We start from the raw sequence: 20482 nt of genomic DNA on the forward strand, positions 1-20482 counted from the left end.
ACATATGGCTTTAATTTTTCCATCTGTCTTTCTGGCCATATATACTTGATCCACCTTGTAATTTGTTTTACCTGAGATAAAGTTCCAATCCCTAGAAGTTGTATATTTACATCCTGAATGGGCCAATGTACATGCCAAGATTTTAGTAAAAATATTGTTACGCCTGTTCCCATGTTTATCAAACCTTCAATTACAAAGTCATTTATTTGTATTTTTAGCTTTGGTCTTTGATTATTTGTAGAAGTTTGCCAAAATACTTGTTTTATGATCTCCCCTGAATGTTATCTACTGAAGTTGTTGTGTCTTTGATCACCTTGAGAGCACTATGGCTTTTAACAACAGGCATTAAGTCTTTTAATTGCTCTGTGACTGAGTTTCTCCAATGCTGACAAGGAATGATTGAATTAAGTTTGATACTGAGGTCTATTGATGACCCCTAAGGCCTTTCCTGATGGAAAAGGATTACCTTACCTGTCTTTTGTTAGTCTGTACTCAGTTCAATACTGGCCTTTGCCCAAACCCTCTGCGCACACTAGAAGACTGGGGTCTTCTGTTTGGATTATCTCTAGAAAAAACATTGTTTTGAGGAACACCTTGCCTACAATACCTTTAAAGATGATCTTGTTTACAACAATTAAAACATCTGGCATTTTGATTTTTCTTAAAATTTTTAGAAATTACTTCTATCAAAGCAGCATCACAAGTTTGAGATCCAGCAATCAGCTGTATTTCTAATCCATTCATCTATTGGTGCTGTTCTTGTCTTTAAACTCCTAATCTCCCCCTTTGAATTCTGAATTAGCATTTTCAAAAGCCAAAGATTCAAGTAATATTTGTCTGACTTTTGGATATACTATTCTATTTATTGTTGAATTCAATCTTGGAAAAAAATGTGTGAAGGCTTCTTTTGGGCCTTGTATAATTTTAGTATGTGACTGAGACATATTTTCTGATTTTTCAATCTTTTTCCAAGCATTTAAGATTGCTAAATGACATGGTGCCAAGGTGTGAGCATCAAATCCAAACTGCCTTTGTAAATCAACATACTGACCTTCACCAAACAACTGCTCTTTGGAAATATCAATACCTCTAGCCCTATTTTGTAGTTCTATGACCCTAACTTCCTCTTTCTACCATGTTATCCATTGTAGCTGAGGACCAGCTTCCAATATTACTGTCTTGGGGGTTAATTCTGTTCTGAGTTGCCCATGAATCTGCTTTACATAGAGTAAATGCATACCATATAAAATGACTGCTTCCTTAAATCTCCTTAAATCTAATATTTCTATAGGATTCCATTTGACTTCTGCATAATCACAGGATGACTAACATCTGCTAGTCATTCTTGTATAGTAACTGGATAAAATAATGTTTTGGCTTTCTAATAACCTTTATGTGTGTTTGGTTTTGTAGGTTCTTATCATTTTGTAAATTCACCCATATTGTTTTGTATCAATTCTGTTAATCATTTTAATTACTGAGGATTATTTTTTGTTTAAATATATTGCAATTTGGGGATGGAAAGATGGCTCAGCAGTTTAGAGTGGGTGCTGTTCTTTGAGAGGACCAGAGTTCAGTTCCCAGAGATCTTATCTGGTGGCTCACAACTGCCTGTAAGTTCAATTCCAGAACATCTGATACCCTCTTTTGAACTATATTGGTATCCACATTCATGTGTACATACCTACATGTAGCCACTGACACATAAATAAAAATAAATCTTGAAATAGATCACAATTTATTCATCCATTCATCCGCTTGTTGGTGGAGATAGCTTTCTCTGATTTTAACATATGTTCCTGTTTTTTGAAGTTTTTCATTTCATATGATAATTTTTTTCTGTCCCTTTGAATGTGAACTGTATTTAGTGATTTAATATTGTACAGGGGGGTTTTGTGCATCACACAAAGACACAAGCTCGAGAGTCATCAGAGGAAGGAGCCTCAGCTGAGGAAATTCCTCCTTGAGATCCAGCTGTAAGGCATTTTCTCATTTAGTGATCAATGGGGGAGGTCCCAGCCCATGGTGAGTGGTGTCATTCCTAGACTGCTCACCCTGGTTTCTATAATAAAGTGGGCTGAGCAAAAATGGGAAGGAAACCAGTAAGAAGCCCCCCTCTATGCCCTCTGTAACATCTCCTGCCTCAGGATCCTGTCCTGTTTGCTAAAATGTAAGCCAAATAAGCCCTTTCCTTTCCAAGTTGCTTTCTGGTCATGGTTCTTCATTGCACCTAACTAAAACAAATTCTGACTAATAGAATGGGACAGGAATGGTGATGTGTGTCATCCAAGATCAAGCTGAGTAGAACTGTGACACCCTCCTTATTCCTCCTTTTAATTTTTACCTAAGAGAAATCATTCTAGTGTTGAACAGAGAGATGAGAAGAACTAAAGCTATTTATTAACAACAAGCAGCATGTATCTGGGACATCTTGTAACCCTCAACCAAGTCTTAAAACTATTCAGCCTTGTCCAGGCTTTCTAAGGTAGGCAAGTTGCTGACTTTGTGACCATGACCTCTAGAGGAACCCTAACAACACATAAATAGCTTCAAGGGCAGAAATCACGTGTTAATCTCAATAGACACAGAAGAAGCTTTTGACTAAGTTTAATAACCATTCATGGTAAAAAGCTATGCAGAAACTAGGAATAAAAAGAAAATACTTCAACATAACAGAAGTTTTATATGAGAAACTTAGAGCAAATAAATTTAATGTGTGTGGGGTACTCAAAGCATTTCATCTAAAACAAGAATGAGACAAAGGTACTCACTCTTCCTACTCTTAGGCAACATGATATTTGAAGTCTTAGCTAGAGCAACAAAACAGGAAGAGTCATAAAGGATACAAATAAGAAATGAAGAAATAAAATTATCCCTATTCCTAGGTAATATAAGCCTATATTTAAAAGATCCTATGCACTCTACTCTACCAGAAAGCAAATTTGGTATGCATGTTCAGCAAAGAAACAGAAAATCCAGTAGTTTCCCAGAACTTGAAGCCATAAAGTTACTAAATGAAAATCTCAGTGGCAGAGTCAACCACTTCCTTATGAGATGTTGGTCAGGGAGGCTCTGGGACCTTCCTAACAATACAGTAATACAACAATACAGGCAATTATTGCTGATTTGTGTTTGTTTTTTGATTTTTGTTTTCAACTAAAACAAGAAGATAAGACTGTATAAATAAGGGTACCACACTGGTTACAAGCCATAGATAAATTGAGCTGAACCTGAATTGGAAGCTTCCTTCTTGCTGGCTAGCCCTTATAGTGCTAAAATACTCCATGTTGCGGGGGGGGGGGGGGCAGTCAAGACAGAGTTTCTCTGTAGCATTGGAGGCTATCTTGGAACTCACTCTGTAGACCAGGTTGGCTTCCAGCTCACAGAGATCCACCTGTCTCTGCCTGGGATTCAAGGTGTGCGCCACCACCGCCGGTCCCCATGCAGACTATTGAGGGAGAATTGTTACCAATAGTCTTACTCAGCTGTGGGCCCAGAATGCTAACCTGCCAGGCAAGACGTGTCCATTTGTGCAGTAGTGGCAGGAGGTTATTATTCAAGTAAACTAACCACTTATTTTTAGAGTTGAGGTCCATTTCCACAGGAGGGAATTCATATTGATACTATAAACCTCAAAAACCTGTGCCTGGGGACATCACAGGCCCTCATGGAGAAGTAACTGCTATTGGTTTGTTAAATGGTCATGACGTACCCATTTTATTACCTTTTATACAATTATGTTTATGCCTATGGAATAATGCTGGTGCCAGCTTCTTTTGGTAGTAGGCAGCTATAACTTGTAACTGTTGAGACTCATAACTGGTCAAAATGCTGAGAATAAGTGACTGTTGAATGCTGAGCTTATTATTATTTTTTTTAGCCAATTTTAGCTTCATTTGCTTTTATATAACGTTAAGTGATGAATGATCAACTCCCCTTTTGGTAAGTAAAATATTGGTTTCCTGGTCATGATGATGCACGTTTGTAACTGCAGCACTCGGAGGCAGAGGCAAATGGATCTCCATGAGTTCAAGGCCAGCACTGCCTATATAGTGAGACCTTGTCTCAAAAAATCTTTAGTGGGACATACTTATTTTGATGTAGGGAAGACATAGAATCACAAAAACTAACTAATATATAGGTAGTGAATTTTCTCTTCCTTCCTTTCTTCCTTCCTTCCTTCCTTCCTTCCTTCCTTCCTTCCTTCCTTTCTTTCTTTTCTTTTTTTTCAAGACAGATTTTCTCTGTGTAGCCCTGGCAGTCCTGAAACTTGTTCTGTAGTCCAGGGTGGTCTTGAACTCAGAGATTTACCTGACTCTGTCTCCTCAGTGCTGGGATTAAAGGGGTGTACCACTCATTGTGGGTATTACTAGGAAGAACAAATGATGGCCTTTAAGGAGTTGACAGAAGCTTTGAGATTTTATAAGCAAAGGAAAGCAAAGAAAGAGCTGTGATAGTGGCAGAGGAGGTGAGATTGTTCAGGTAGAGGTGTTAATTGTAGCCCTGATTCTTCAGCGGGCTCAGGGGAACTGATTTCTCACGGGGTAATGACTTGTTCAGGGTGCAGCCTTGATACCACAGTTGTCACCCTCATTCAGAGCAGGACATCAAGCTGACGCTATTTACAAGGCTGTTTGCAAGGCTGTAGCATGAGAGCAGTTTCAGTTTCTTTCCATAAAGATATTTATTGGTCAGTCCTGTCCTTCCTGGAATCCAACTTCTTACCAGAAGAAAGTGACTCGGGAGGAAAAAAAGCTAAAGAGGCAAACATAGAGTTAGTTAAGCCCATGGTTGGTCCCTTTTCCACATTTAGTATGATATATACACTTTAAACATGATTTTTTTCAGTTGCTTTCTCTCTCTATATTCATTAATTCAGTTATCTTGATATGATTTGCCTTTACTTTTATTACATATAATACCATATAAGTATCTCTCATTTTATATATTATTAATATTAGTATGGAATTGCTAATAATAATAGTATAATAATAATAGTATGGGTTAGAAGATACATACATAAATACATTTAAATTTAGTTTTATCACAAACTTTGATACCATAAAAATATATATAAGAAATTTGTAAACATTAAAGAATATTAATATCATAGTGATATACCTATGCTTTCAGTTTCTTTAAAAAGAATTACTATCTATCTTTTTTCATTTTATTATTTTTGAGAGTATAATATAAATTTCACCATTTCTCCCTTCTATTTCCTTTCTCCAAACCCTCCCATAGACCTATCCTTGCTCTTCTCTGATTCATGACCTCTTTTTTTTCATTAATTGTTACTATCAGCCTCTATGTATGTGTATCATATGTGTTTCTATATATAGCCTTCTCAGTCTGTATAATGTTACCTGTATGTTAGTTTTTGGTATTTGATGATTGGTAACTGGTATGTTCTTCCCACTCTCAGCAGTCCTTAGCTGCTTGTAGTTCTTTGTGTAAGGCTGAGGCCTGATCTTTTCTCTGTCCTTTATCAGCTCATGTTTCGGTAGTCATGTTGATTAGATTTTATGGGGTATAACTTCCGACATTACTCAAAGACACAATCTCACAGTAAACTCTGTGATCTTCTGACTCTTACAACCTTTCTGGTCTTTCTTCTGCAATGTTCCCTTAGCCTTAGATGTAGCTGTTTCGTAGATATATCCACTGGGACAGGTTTCCACAACTCTACAGGTTGGTTGGTTGGTTCTGTTTTTCTATAATTGTTGCAGAGAGAAGTTTCCTTGCTAAGGCATGAGGACTGCACTTATCTGTGGATATAAGAACAAGTAGTTAGAATGTAGTTGGGGATTATTCTGATTTAGTAAAGAGGTGGTTGTTGGTTTTTCTCCAAGATCCATGATTTCATTAGCCTTGGGTAGTTGGTTAGGTTACCAGTTCCAGGCACCATCTTTATTTTGTTGAATGGGTCTTAAGTCCAACTAGAGGGCTGTTGGCTGCTGCCAAAGGATACTGTGGGAGGACCCTGAAAGCTCTGCTGGTGGTGGCAGAGAAAGAGGCAAGAAGGAACCCTGGTTCAGCACGACTTAGTTAACCAAACGGGGTCAAACTTCTGGAGTCTGACTTCAAGCAGTTTATTTTTTGACATATTTAAACACATTACAACTTTGGGAAAAGATTTCCTCATGACAGTAATTACAATAAACCTTAGGGCATGATTATATCAAAACTCCTTCACAAAGCACATGTCTTTTGCAAAGTATCTGTGATCTATTCCACAAGAATCGTTCTAGTGACTAAGAAACAATATTCAGAATAAGAGTTGTGGTGGTTTGAGAGAAAATGGCCCCCAAAGGAGTGGCACTATTAGGAGGTGTGGCTTTGCTGGAATAGGTTAGGGTTTGTTGAGGAAATTTGCCACTGTAGGGGATGGACTTTGGGGTCTCCTATACTCAAGCTACACCCAGTGACCTGATTCACTTCCTGTTGCCTGGATCAAGATGTAGAACCCTCAGCTCCTTCTCTAGCACCATGTCTGCCTGCACGACCACCATATCCCACCATGATTATAATGAAATAAACTTCTACAACTGTAACCTAACACAATTAAATGTTTTTCTCTATAAGAGTTGTCATGGCCATGGTGTGTTTTCATAGCATAGAAACCCTAACTAAGACAGAAGTTGGTGCCAGGGACTAGGATATTTCTGTGAGAGGTCTGACAATGCTTTTGGTTGAAAAAATATAGACCTTAGGACTGTGGGTTAGAAAAACAGGTGAATGCTTTAAGTGCTACTTAATGGGCTATACTAGTGGGAGGATGGGAGACCATGGTGCTGAGTGTGATTTGTTGAACTGTAAGTGTCTTGCTCAAGATGTTTCAGTGGAGAATTTTAGAATGCTGCCTAGAGATCATTCTTGTAATATTTTGGTGAAGAGTGTGGCTGCTTTTTGCTCTTGGCTGAAGAGTCTGCTTGAGGTTAAAGTGAAGAGTTTTGGATTAATTCCATTGGCAGAAGAAAATCTCAAAACAGCCTAGCATAGACTCTGTTGTATGTTTATTCATGTGAACTTTAATGAAGATATATAATAAAAAGGAGCAAGCTGAGCAAAGAAAAATTTAAAAATGTAAAATATGAGGAGAAAAGGAGCATCAGGAAGTGGAATGGAGCTAAATCCTATGTTCAAGGAGGTAAACAGATTAAGAAATGGAATAAAGAGAGTAGTGACCTCAGGGCAAGATCCCACCCAGTTAAATTTCCAACTTGTTGAAAGCAATTAAAGAAAAGCTTAGATCTGGGTGTGGTGGTGCACGCCTTTAATCCCAGCCCTAGAAAGGCAGAGATTGGTAGATCTCTGAGTTTGGGGTCAGCCTGGTCTAAAGAGCAAGTTCCAGAAACAACCAAGCTTAGTCAGTAAAGGGAACCATTGAAAACAGAAAGCTGGTGAAAATGTAATTGAACAAGTGGGCCATGTTCCAGACCCAGCAAGCAGCAGAACTTGGCAGTTTTGACTATGTGGATCTGACTTTGGTATCAAGGAGCAACTAAGGAAAGCTGCTGAGGCCAGTTATGTGTGAGGGATGTCCCCAAATGGAAGCCTAGAGAGGCCATTATATGAAGCTGTGAAGGTGAAGCCCAGGTTGCCTTGGAGACCCCCAAGATGTTGGAGATGCCAGAACTGTGGGATGCCTGCCAAGGAGAACTGCCAACAGGGAGTGGAGCCAGCACAAGAGAGAGAAGTGTGTTGTAATCAATAAAGCTGAAAGAAGTTGGAGATCTGAAGATTGTTTTGACATCAGACTTGAAGATGCAGAGTTTGGAGTTTGCCCAGCTGGGCTTTGGTCTTGCTTTGGTGTAGTATTTCCTCACTATGCTCCTAAGATCATTCTCTGCAAGAGCAGTACACACTCTTAATTGCTGAACTCTCTCTCTCTAAATTTATTTTTAAGTTTTTAAGACAAGGTTTCACTGGATAACCTGGCTGAAGTAACGGGATTAAAGTGTGCCACCATGCCCAACTACTTTTTTCATGTGTTTTTTTATCTATGTTTTTAAATGGTCAATGTAATAATAATTTATTTGCAATACTAGGGCTGGGTAGTGGTAGAATGGTTGCCTGTTTATAGGAATACATGAAAGTGGAGAAAAATAGCAGAAAAACTAAAAAATAACAACAAAATTCCTGAAGAGTGTAACATGGGGTGGGGGCTGCTTGTTTGTGTTTTCTGTCCTGCCCAGCCCCCCAGCTATTTAGCCCCAAAGAAAATAATCACACATAGATCTCCGTAAGTTATAATGCTGATTGGCCCGTTAGGTCAGGCTTCTTACTGGATAACTCTCACATCTTGATTAACCCATTTTTCTGATTTATGTTAGCCATGTGGCTCAGTACCTTTTTCAGTGGGGCAGCTCACATCCTGCTGCTTCTGTGATCTGGGCAAGAGTGGGAGGAATCAACTTCCTTCTCCCCAGAATTCTCCTGCTCTCTTTGCATCATTTCCACTTCCTGTCTGGTTTTCCCGCCTATACCTCCTGCCTGGCCAATCAGCGTTTATTTAAAACATGATTGACAGAATACAGACAATTCTCCCGCACCAGAAGAGAATCCACCTAATTCTCACTGTAACTTTTTGTTTTCTTGTTTGTCCATGGAGGGGTTCAGTTCTGTATATGTGCATGTTAAACAAGAACTCTATCACTGAGTTGCACACAGCCTCTGCGTATCTTCTAGCTTGTACCCATAAGTCTAGGGGACAAAAAGAGTCAACATGTGCCAATGGAGTGGACAGTTTTACTTTTCCTTGTGTTGCATGTTTACATAGCTATGTGCCCCAAAATGTTATGTTATCTAATTAGTCTGTGATAATCTCACTTGAGAATACTTGTTTTAAATCATAATATTACCTATAATAAAATTAACTATACATTTTATTTTTTGAGACAGGGTTTCTCTATAGCTTTGGAGCCTCTTCTAGAACTCTCTGTAGACTAAGCTGGTCTCAGACTCACAGAGATCTACCTGCCTCTGCCTCCTGAGCACTGGAATTAAAGGTGTGAGCTACCACCACCCGACTTCACTATATTTCTTAAGCAATAGACTGCTTTAAAAACAATAAGTTAGTTAATGACAATAACTTAACTCTGAGTAGAATAAGATGAGGAAATGTCAGCATGACTTGGAGGCTTTTATTTCCTCTTTAATGTCTTCAAGTAATTCATAGCCTTTAGATTCAGCTTCACTTCTGTTAGGTGGATACAGTCTGACTCTCAGAACATTTTGTCTCTTTCTCTGTTTTAGGTATTATAGTTTTTCATGGTTTGAGATCTATAAATACTTCTTCATGCGGTCTTTTTGGTCTTATGTTCTTATCCATGAAATCTGATAATGAGAAGGAAGTGGTGAAGCCGGAGGGGGACAAGAAGAAAAAGAGAAGGGATCAGAGTCCAGATTTATTGTTTGTATTATTTGAAAAGGCACTGTTTCTCAGAATCTCAGTCCTCTCTGGTGGGAAACTCCCAGGGTAGCTTCCTCTAGAAGTCTCCCAGATTTGCTTTCACAGTCTGGAAACCCCCAATGCAATGGGTGTTTTCTCTGCTTTTTCCTTCCTTTGGAGGCAACAATAATATGACTGGAGGCCAAGGACTACAGTATCAAAGATGAGCACTGGAATCTTACTGACAAGCTAGTACTTGAATAACTTTAGTGGGTTGGTGTTATTTATCCCTAAAGATACCAATACATCACCACAATATGGAAGCAACAAATGAGATCATGTTTAATACTCTTTTCAAGTTTCTGAAACATAAATTCTCACTAAATATTACTTTTGTTATTAGTTTACTAATTTATTTACACACTACATATTTATTAAGCATCTTTCTGTGCAAGATAAGCAGGGCATACAAGTGAACTGAAACACAATCATGGTCTTCATGAGCTCACTGGGGATGTTAGGCCAGCAGATGACTCTACTGCTAGATGAATAGGCTTCAAAGGACTGTAGAAGCAAGAATGGGAGGATAACCCAGAACTGGACAGAAGTAGGGTCTCCTGGACCTAATAAGAGCTTCAGTATAATTTTCATTAGGATTTCAAAATATTTGAGTCAGCTTTTGGATTGCCTTACTATACACAGGTACTCTGTAAATCCAAGTTATTCAGAATGGAAACTTCTAGAATAAAATGAAATAGTTTAAGATCTTTCAGTAGGAGAAGGGGAATGATCCCACTCCTAAGAAAGAAGCCATATGCAATTGATACTGCCCAAACAAAGAGAAAAAAATTAGTTTTCTCCAATGGAGTCTCATGGGGCAAATTAACCATACTTTAGCGCAGGCAGGCCCTATACTCAGAAGTAGTTTGTGCACACAAAACTAATTCATTGGTATTTTTGTGGACTTTTTGTTTCATTTTGCTTTATTTTGGCATATTCTGTCCCATTGGTCTTTTGCTTATTTGCTTTGACTCTTGTTTTTGCGTTTTTTTTTGTGTGTGTGTGTATGTGTGTTATGTATGTGGGTATATTTTTTGAGAGACACACAGATAGAGAAAGAACATAAAATTGGATGGGTAGAGAGATGAGGAGGATGATTTGGGAGGAACCGAGGGAAGGTTTCTCTTATGATCAAAAAGGAAAAAAGAAAGAAATTTCAGTGGGTGAAGGTATAGTACATAGCCTCGGCAAACACAGAAAACAAAGGGAATAACTTTGAAATTTTACAGAATTCTTTGAAAAAAGCACTTTTAATAAACAATTTTGAAAATTTATTCTGTAGAATGTCCTGAGAATTCAGTGACAAACTTGGAACATTCAGAGTGATTGAGTAAGTTTCCTGAGGACACGCAGCTCAGTCCCAACCAAGTCTCATTCAACCAAATCTCGAGAGTGAGGGCATCTCTGAGCTCAAGGAGGAGGGAGGTATCCAAGAATCATGGAGGGAGAACCCCAGAACTGTGGTGGGTGTGCATATGGAAAAAGATGGGAGTCAGAATTTAACTATGGGTTTTGGATTGTTCTCAAATAGAATGTTTGATTTGCAGGTCCTGAGTCAGGGTTGACAATGTATTAGAGGTTTAAGAACCAAGAACCCAAAGAGTGTGCGCGTGTTTAAAATTTTATAAGCAAGGTTCATTTATTTATTTATTTATTTATTTATTTATTTATTTATTTATTTTTGAGGTAGGGAGACATTAGGAATGACCTACACTTATCTAATTTTATCGACCTATGTTAAAAGAGGGTAGCATATTTCCATACAATAATGTATGTAGCAATGGTAATCCAGCACACCAAGTCATGACTGCAATCCAGGCTTATTTTCTCCTGTATCTCATGCATGTAGGTTGCATACAGTCTTCCCCTTTAGTGGGAAAAGGCTCCTGACAGCCTGGTCAGTCAGCACCAGAGTCAGTCCCCTCTGGGACTTGTTCTTAGAGAGGCCTGGTACTCTTAAACACACCAGAGAGAGCTACCAGGCATCGTGAATTATCAAGCCTGTGAAGGTCTAGGTTAGTGGCTGGGCAGTAACAAGGCAGGGTTAGGAGCCCTTATTATAAAGGAGTTATTTTATATTCAGATTCTGGAGTACAGATGGAAAGGTTAAAGGGAGAAGTCTGTGTACAAAGAGTGTTCATTAGTAACTCCACCCCAGTGAAAGTGAAAGGAAATTCTTGAGAACAAAGGTTGTTGCTAAACTGGACAACGCAGCAGTTTTGGGGATTTCCAACCCAGCTTCTCACATATAAGCAGACCCGAGGACTATTTTCTTATTCCGCCTGTGACAGCAGACATGGCTTCCTGCATCTGCGTAAGTTGGGGTCTGGTAAAAGAATGGGAAGGGAAAGTATTTCCATGCATTGGAAATATAGTTCCACAGTGCAGGAGGGGTCAGTGCCTGGAAGGTGAGGGGGTTGGGTGGGCACCATTTAGGAGACAAGGCCAACATTGATGATTGTCCAACAGAAGGAGGTACTCTAGAGAGAGGTTGGCGATTTGACTTGTTAAACATTTATAATATTGTATATATGTATTTATTATATGAGTGCATGTATACGCAGGGCCAGGGTCAGAAGGTAATCTGCCATAGTCAGTTCTGTCCCTCTCCCACTTGGGTCATAGGGGCCAAACTCAGGTGGTGAGGCTCCGTGGCAAGGGCCTTTCCCAGATAAGCTATTTTGCCAGCCAAACTTGAGAGAAATGGTAGGGCATTGTGCTTCAACAAGGCTGGCAAGATGTGAATTTAGGGAAATAATTTAGAGTTCTCAACTTCAAGCTTCTGTCTCTTTTCAAATAAAAAATTCACAAATCTCATTTGTTTTAAGTTATCAGTGATCAAACACATTACTTTAAACAAAAATATGTCCTCATGAAGAGAACCTGTAACCAGGGCAGTACCCAACAAGGATGAAACCTTCACTGAAGAAGCGTCTGAAATATCCAGTTTGGGAAAATGATCCTGAATGGAGTATGAGGAGGTTTGCAGACCTGATTTTCCCCATCTTCCAGAATTCTGCAGTCAATGAAATTAAACTTAGCTATACTTCCTATCTTCTGCGATTGGGATTCTGGTCTAATTCAAAGAGGATATCATGCTCTATCACAATAGTAAAAAAAAAAAAAAAAACGAAAATCACAGATTAACAACATTAAACACAGCATCACCACAACATGGGCATTATCAGAAATTAACAGGGACATTAATAAGAGCATAACAGGTGGAGATTATGACTTAATCATGGTTTGTTCTGAATTAGTCACAGAGGGTAAAGCATGGCTGAGAGTATCCTATGAGGTTGCCAAATCTTGAAAATCTGCTTTGGAGTTGTTTAGGAACCTGTGTACATCCTTTGAAGTTCTGTAGTGTCTTTACTTTTAATATCTGGCTTAGGAAAGGCAAGTTAGTAAGGTAGGCAATTGATAGTTACATTGGAGAGATATTGGATACATATCTCAAGAGGAATGAGACTAATGTTCTAATTTGTGTTTTAATATGGGAATTAAACAAAAGTTTCAAGAGAGGGGGAGCTGCAGATTGTTGGGTAGGAGCTGGAGGGCCAAGCAGACAGAACAATGGAGTTGAGGAGTAGGTGTGGAAAGGTAGCAAGTATTCTGGCTGACTCTCTCGGGTTTCTTTGCTTAGATTGTCCATTCTGAGCAATGGCCATCAATGACCTTTGACACCATGGAGAGTGACAAAGTGAAGAAGATAAACGAACATATCCGATCCAAAACCAAGGTTTCTGTGCAGGACCAGGTCCTTCTGCTAGGCTCCAAGATCCTCAAGCCCCAGAGAAAACTGTCATCTTACGGCATTGACAAGGAAACAACCATCCACCTCACCCTAAAGGTGGTGAAACCCAGCGATGAAGAGCTGCCCTTGTTTCTGGTGGAGTCAAGCAATGAGGGGCAAAGGCACCTTCTCCAAGTTCGAAGATCCAGTTCAGTGTCCCAGGTGAAAGAGATGATTGAGAGTGTGACCGCCGTGAGTCCCAAGACTCAGATTGTGACTTGCAATGGAAAGAGGCTGGAAGATGGCAAGATCATGGCTGACTACAACATCAGGAGGGGCAGTTTGCTCTTTCTGACAGGACACTGCATTGGGGGGTGACTTCAAGCCCACTCCCCTTTAGCTCTTACCAGTCACATCCTTTGATGATTTCCAAAAGCTAATGAGAATGAAATAAAGATTGGAGATGAGTGGGGTGGATTAAAACTATTTGTCAAGCCTGTGATTACTTGTTTCTGACATAGTTCATCGTATGGCAGGATTGCTGCCAAATGAAGAAACTGAAAGGTTAGTTGGGTGTGGTGATTCATGCTTTTAATTTCAGGACTTGGGAGACAGGGACAGGTGGATCAATGAATAATTGTTGAACCAAATTGAGTTCTACTTATAGAGATTAGAGAAGTAATATGTTATGATTTTTTTTAAAGCCCCAACAGCATCACAGACTAATAAATGATTTAGAAATTCATTCAATCATCACCCCCTCTTCTTATTTAAAGATAATTGGTATGGAATAAAATCTAGTACCTCCTCCACCTAACACCTAACAAAATGTTCATCTCTGGGTAAGAAAGGGAAGGGGTTAACTTCTGGTTTCTTCTGACTGATAGAGCTTCCTTTGCCATAGGATAACTTTCTCTATCTTCCACCTATTTGCTCCTCTGTCTCTCTCCTAGTCACATGCAGGTTTTTCTCACAGCCTGACCATGGCTGCCTTTACTGTCACCAATTCTAGTCCCTTCTCTTTTAAAACTAGTTCACAAGCCATATCCTGCAGATGGGATTCCCAGCTTAGCCAGGTCTGGCACAATTGCCTTTTACTTGCAGATTTTCCTTATAGTTTTAAGTATCGAATGTTCTGTGGTGGACACTGGTTACCTGACTAGCTCTGTATTAGCTGGGTTGGCTCCCCAAGAAGGGGAAGCACATCCTGTTTCTGGAAGCTCTCTATGTAAGGTATATCACCTGGCCTTCTTGTTAACTCGAGGGACTCCACCTGATGGCTGAGGCCATGGGATTTCTCATGGTCTTTTGTAAGCCTGAGGAAAACTGAAGGTCAGCACCAGGGTGTTCATCATCTTATCTCCATGTGAATTCTTCCGGGGTGGTTACAAAGTCTCTCGAGGCTGAGGATGGCCCCTTCCTTCATCATGCTTCGCTTCTGTAGAAAGGCTTAGGATCTATTTACCCCATCACTATGTATGTGTGTTTATGTATTTCGGGGATTTCCCCTCAAGAATCCAACCCTTAGCCGGTAAGAGAAAGAGATCTCTTACTAACCCTAGACTCCTCGAGGACAAAATTTGCAGATTCTCATGCAAAGGCAAACAATATGGGCATCCTAGTTCCGGGACCCTGTCGCCTTTCTTAGTCCTCTCAGTGCCGGACCTGCAGCCTCCCCAGACTTCCCAAGAACCTCAGCGCGGCCCCCTTGACTTCTTTGTTGCGCAGTGTGTAGATGAGGGGATTTAGCGCGGGTGTGACTACCGTATAGAAGAGCGAGACGAACTTGCCGCGGCCCTGGTTGTAACTATGTGTAGGTTGCAAGTAGGTGTAGGTGGCGGAGCCGTAGAATAGGCAGACGGCGGTCAAGTGAGAGCCACATGTGCTCGCTGCTTTCCGCCGGCCCGCGCGGGAGCGCATACCCCAGACCGCGCGGCCCACGGCGGTGTAGGAGGCCAGGATGACCGCAGAAGGCACCAACAGGATGACCACCCGCGCGGCGAACATCTGGCGCTCGGTGGCGCTGCGGCCACCACGGCAGGCTAGCTGCAGCAGGGCGGGCAGTTCGCAGATGAAGTGGTCCAGACGGCGGGCCGCACAGAGCGGGCGCGCGGCCAGCAGGGCAGTCTGCGCTGCGGAGTTGGCCAGGCCACCAAGCCAGGAGGCGCTGGCCAGTGCGCGGCACAAGCGCGGTGAGGCGAGGGCGGTGTAGCGCAGCGGGCGGCATACGGCAGCCGCGCGATCCAGCGCCATAACGGCCAGCAGCACGCACTCGGCGGAACCCAGGGCTAGAGATGCACACAGCTGCGCCATGCACCCGCCGCGCGTTAGCTGCAGCACCGGGCCGCACAGGCTGACCAACAGCGGCGGCACCACACTGGTGGTGAAGCCCACATCCACCAAGGCCAAGTGGCAAAGGAAGTAGTACATGGGTGTGTGCAGACGCGGGTCGCGAATGGCCAGCAGCACCAACGCCGCGTTGCCGGTCAGCGTCAGTAGGTAGCAGAGTAGGACCAGCGCGAAGAGGACAGGTTCCAGCGAGGGCCAGTCTGTGAAACCCAGCAGCAGGAAGCGCTCCACTGAGCTGTGGTTAGCCTGAGGGTAAACTCCAAGAAGGTTCGGAAGGATGAGACAAAAAAAAAATTTAATGCTGGCGGGCTTGGTGATTCAGGCCTTGCTCTCAACAGGCCGAGCCTGGAAATCTTGGTGAGTCTGAGGCCAGCCTGGCCTACATAGTGAGTTCCAGGTCAGAGACCTACACAGTGAGACCCTGGCTTATTGCTATTCACGACAAGCAAGACTTCCCAATGTGGGATAAACGGGGTAAGAGAGAAAAGCCCATGCCCAAATTTTAGTTTCATTACATAGCCCCATGCCAGTACTCCTTCACAAGTGCCTTCAAGGGAGATAATGCCTCTGTTTAACAGATGAGCCAGTTGAAATTTTAGAAAGTCAAGTTTTCCTAAGTCTATTGCTAATTAGGTCTGTCTCCCTCGCTCTGACTGCACCTCCAGGAATTCAAGAAGAGATTCAGTGTCTCTACCAAGGGCAGCTATGAAGATACTGAAAGACAGATTCTGCTCTGATCTTTGCTCCCCCATTTTCCTTAAAAATGTGCATGGTCTAAAAGTCGAGTCTGAAAGAGACTATATGGAGCAACATTGCCCTCTTTTGTTTGTTTATGCAACAGTTAAAGCTGAAGGTAGGAGAACCCAGAGCAGACAAGTCAGTCACACTTCACAGGTGAACCTAACTCTGCTCCATGTGCAAACCAAAGTGGAAGTGTAAATGTCTATTATATAAAAACAGAATGTAATCTCAGCCAGTTAGGAGCAGCCGACAGATATATGTAGCTATAGACTTTTCACTGGAATAGACCAAGTATGATAACGGTAGTCACCAAATATTTTCTTTTACTTGATCCCCCTTCCCTCTCTTTCTTCCTTCCTCCTTGCCTTCTTTCTTTTGTCCCTGCCTCTCTGTTTCCTTTCTTCCTGTCCTACCTCCCCTCTCTCTCCACACGTTTCTTCCTTTCACAGGGTCTTCAGATCTGTTTGTAGCAGAGGGAGATCTTGAACTCCTGACCCTTTTGTGTCCAGCTCCAGTGTGCTGGGGTTACAAGCGTGTGCCACCATGTCCAATATCTAAGCAAATGTTTCTTTGTTTTACTTCATTGTTCATCCTGTAAAAATGTTACCTTTGTTTCCCACTGTGGCTCACTTATTCATTTCCACCTGATCCAGGAACAACTGTTTACTCAGATAAACTCTTTAAAAAAATTGTGTTTCAGTTTTTCCCCCTTTGGACTGAGAATTGAATCCTGGGCCTTGTGCATGCTAAGCGTATGCTCAGAGCTGAGCTATACTCATGACCTTGTTTTTAAATCCGTTATATTGTTATTTAATCTGTGGAGACTACTTATGAAGCACAGGACCTCCAGCTGTGAATGTGGCACTCCCCGTAAGAGTGGAAACAAGAAGACTTTAGTCCTAGCAAGCACAGCCACCTCTAGTTGGTTATTTGGGATACCAAATTCACTTCATGTCATTCTGCCTTTATTTTGTCATGTGGAGGAGTTTGAAGTGGATGATTTCTTGGGTCTATCGTGGGCTTTCCTGACAATCATTTCTCACACAAATTTAAAAGAAATGCAAGAAACAAAGATAACCTCATGTCAATATCTCAAACAAGTTTAAAAAAATGCAAGAATTAAAGAGAACCACATTTTCAAGGTCCTAATTATTAATGCTGAATCCAATATCTGATCATATGGAAACCATTGTGGTTGATGGAATGAATAAGATTTACATAGAAATCTTTCTATGCATGTTTCCTGACAGATTATCATATACAAAATTTATAAACACACTGATTTTAATAAAAAAAAGTCACACTTCTCTTGTTTGGCAAGATGGCTCACCAGGAGGTGGCCCTTGCTGTCTGATGGCCTAAGTTTCATCCCTGAGACCCAGGTAGTGGAGGAGCACTGACTTCTTCCACCTGTCCTCCACACGTATGATGTGGCATGCATTCCCCATTACCAGTTGATGATGATGCATCTATCAATCACAACCTTTTATATTTTTTCAAGGAACTAATCCCTTTCCCAATAAAACATTTTGCTTATTTTAATCAGGCAGAATAAGTTTTCACGTGAATAAGAACAAGGTTCAGGACTCAGATTCTTGATTGATTCTGCTGCTTCCTAGATGATAGCTGTGGGGTGTGCTTAACCCCTCTGTGCCCCTGAAAACATAAGGTGTGTAACAGGGTCAGACACACAGTGCTTTGACCAGTGCCTGGCATGCAGTAGGAGAGTGTTAATTGTTATCACCCTGTCTTTTCCCAGCATATAATTTTTCATTGTTTGATATATTTTTTGGTATTGGAAATTGAACTCAGGTTCATATATATCTATATCTATATCTATATCTATATCTATATCTATATCCATATCCATATCCATATCCATATCTATATCTATATCTATATCTATATCTATATCTATATCTATCTCCCTGGCCTTGACAAGTTTTGTTTTCCAAGACAAAGTCTCACCATGTAACCTAATCTGGCCTCTAACTCTAAATTGTTCTGCTTCTGCCTCCTGAGTGCTGAGATTGCATACAGGTGTGTGTTTCTGGATTGCTCCTTTTCCAGGAAATGAGTGGTAACCGAATTGGTGTAAAACTTCATTTTCCTTTCATATATTAACTTTAATATTTTCTTGATTAGAAATTAGGCAGTAGTCTTATTTTACAGAGCAGAGTAGAGAGGGGATTAAAATTGAACATGTCCACAGTCACATGGCTTGTAAATAAACCTGACTAACTCCAAGCTCTTCCGTTTTACAGGCTATTTTATGCCAGACTGTGGAAAATAAAAGGACAGGCAAAGCTCATCTTTATTTCTAGACAACTTTGCCATATTGGGGCTGAACTAAACATGGATAAAATGTAAGGCATGGCACACTTAACCGTGTGAAGTAGTGGGGGTGTTGAATTACAAAAAGTAATTGTGATTCCATAACCATGTACCAGCACAGCGAGGCAAATTCTAAAATACTAACCTCCAGACATGCTACCTCATGAAAACGGGTACACACTAGTAAAATTTCACATATAATCTTTATGTTATGCACAAATCCCCAAGAACAGAGTTCTTACACACACACACACACACACACACACACACACACACACACACACACCCCGCTGATGATTTTTCAAAAGGCAAATCTGTTGTAGATAATATATCTTTAAACCTTCCTTGACTTTCTAGAATGTGACCCTGAGTTGCAAAACCATTTATTATTAGAGCAATGTAATAAACTTACCTTCATGTCTAAACTCTGGCCCTGTTTTTAGACCCCGAATTTATGCTGGTGTCTTGTGTTCTGGATTCCCTGGGTTTGAAATGACAGAGGGAAAGATTAACAAAAGATCCAAATATTTGACTGTATTGGTTGCTGGAATGAGTACCTGAGATCAGAGCCAGGTGCCCCAGGATGAAGACAAGGGGTGGGTGCCATCCTTTTCAGCAGAGAGAAGACGCCTAAATTTGTGGAATTGCGGCACAGAGGCAGAAATGGGGGCTTTACTGGAGAGTTCTGTAAGGGGCATAAACAGGTCGAATACTTGTCTTGTTGTGGTGGCCAGTTAACCTTAGCTGGTGATTGCACTGAAAATATTCTTTTAAAATCTAACTGGAGAGAGAAAAATGAAGGATACTGACACCTTCTCTCACTAGAGAAGAAACTAGAACCTACTTTCCCTGCTACTTAGAGGGGGGGATGAGGTGCTGGGGAATCTGTGTCCCACTCCCATAATTAGCCCTTTCTGTGCAAGTGTCCAGAGAGACATTCCCCAGGGTGAGGGAGAGAGAATCCTGGAGAGACTATCCCTTCAGGGTACCGGTCTCTAGCAGGCTCTGGAGGCTAGACACCTCATAATTTCCTCTTCCTGTTATTTCTAGTCATTTGCTGACTGACCTGCTGACCCTCAGCAAATCTCTGTTAGGTCTTAAAGCAGCCCTAATCTATTGGGGACACTGCAGATGTAAGTCACAAATGAATAGCATTTTAATATGTAGCCCAAGCTGCCAAGTGCCACGATTACTGGCATTGTTCCTCTCCTCAATATCCTTAGCTGAACACGCTTTTTTTCACCTGCTACCACTGTGGTTGCTGTTAACCCCTCCATCCCTTTGGCTCCTCTTTATTCCAGAAAATATTATGTTTGGCCCACTCTTTACTCTTACTGTAAATCTTAGAAAATAACTATCTCCCCCAAATCAAACTTGTCCCCCTCCCCTTCCATTTCCCTCTTCGGTGATCTGGAAATTTGCTGCAGTTTCTTCAAGTCTCCACATCTCCACCCAGCCCAGATTGCCATCAGCCATTATAATTACATCTTGTCTTTGGGGCTGGCCAAACGGCTGATTATTCCAGGACTGACATGGTGGAAGGAGAGAGCCGACTCCTGCAGCTTGTCCTCTGATTTCCACATGTGGACCATAGCATACACACACCCACACTTCACTACCACTGCACACACAAAGCAAATGTAATAAAAAGTTTAAAAAGAATAGCTACCTCTTTGTAAACTCTAAGCAATAGTTTCACTTTTTGATATTCTCTTGGTTAAATTACTACCGTATTTAAATTAAACTCTAATTTGATCCATTACCTATGCTTGTTAATTGGTAGTGACTGGAGAGAAAATGAGAGGTTTCACTTCATCCTCACAACTGACTGTGAAGGGCAGGGGCAAAAGTCATCTGGTAATGTGCGT

The 20482-nt window shown here is 41.1% G+C and overlaps 2 protein-coding genes across 3 annotated transcripts; one reads left to right on the forward strand and one right to left on the reverse strand.

The window, feature by feature from the left end:
* Positions 1 to 11611: 11611 nt before the first annotated feature.
* Ubd (ubiquitin like modifier D) lies at positions 11612 to 13676 on the forward strand. Of its 2 annotated transcripts, none has more exons than XM_048446481.3 (2): positions 11612 to 11768; positions 13101 to 13676. In XM_048446481.3, exons 1-2 carry the CDS (start codon positions 11751 to 11753, stop codon positions 13566 to 13568), a joined length of 486 nt encoding a protein of 161 aa, XP_048302438.2. In that variant the 5' UTR covers positions 11612 to 11750; the 3' UTR covers positions 13569 to 13676. The 2 variants fall into 2 exon arrangements, with proteins under 2 accessions (XP_048302438.2, XP_087754809.1); XM_087898683.1 differs by lacking the exon at positions 11612 to 11768 and adding an exon at positions 12301 to 12435.
* A 118-nt stretch (positions 13677 to 13794) lies between these two features.
* Or2i1 (olfactory receptor family 2 subfamily I member 1) lies at positions 13795 to 15813 on the reverse strand (the record flags this gene model as incomplete). The annotated part of the gene is given in 2 exon segments (XM_048446467.3): positions 13795 to 15792; positions 15794 to 15813. Coding segments are annotated over 2 exon segments (969 nt in total), but the record flags the coding sequence as incomplete, so codon positions are not given.
* Positions 15814 to 20482: the final 4669 nt, after the last annotated feature.

This window comes from Myodes glareolus, chromosome 18, assembly GCF_982192425.1.
Source record: "Myodes glareolus chromosome 18, mMyoGla1.1, whole genome shotgun sequence".
Lineage (NCBI taxonomy): Eukaryota > Metazoa > Chordata > Mammalia > Rodentia > Cricetidae > Myodes > Myodes glareolus.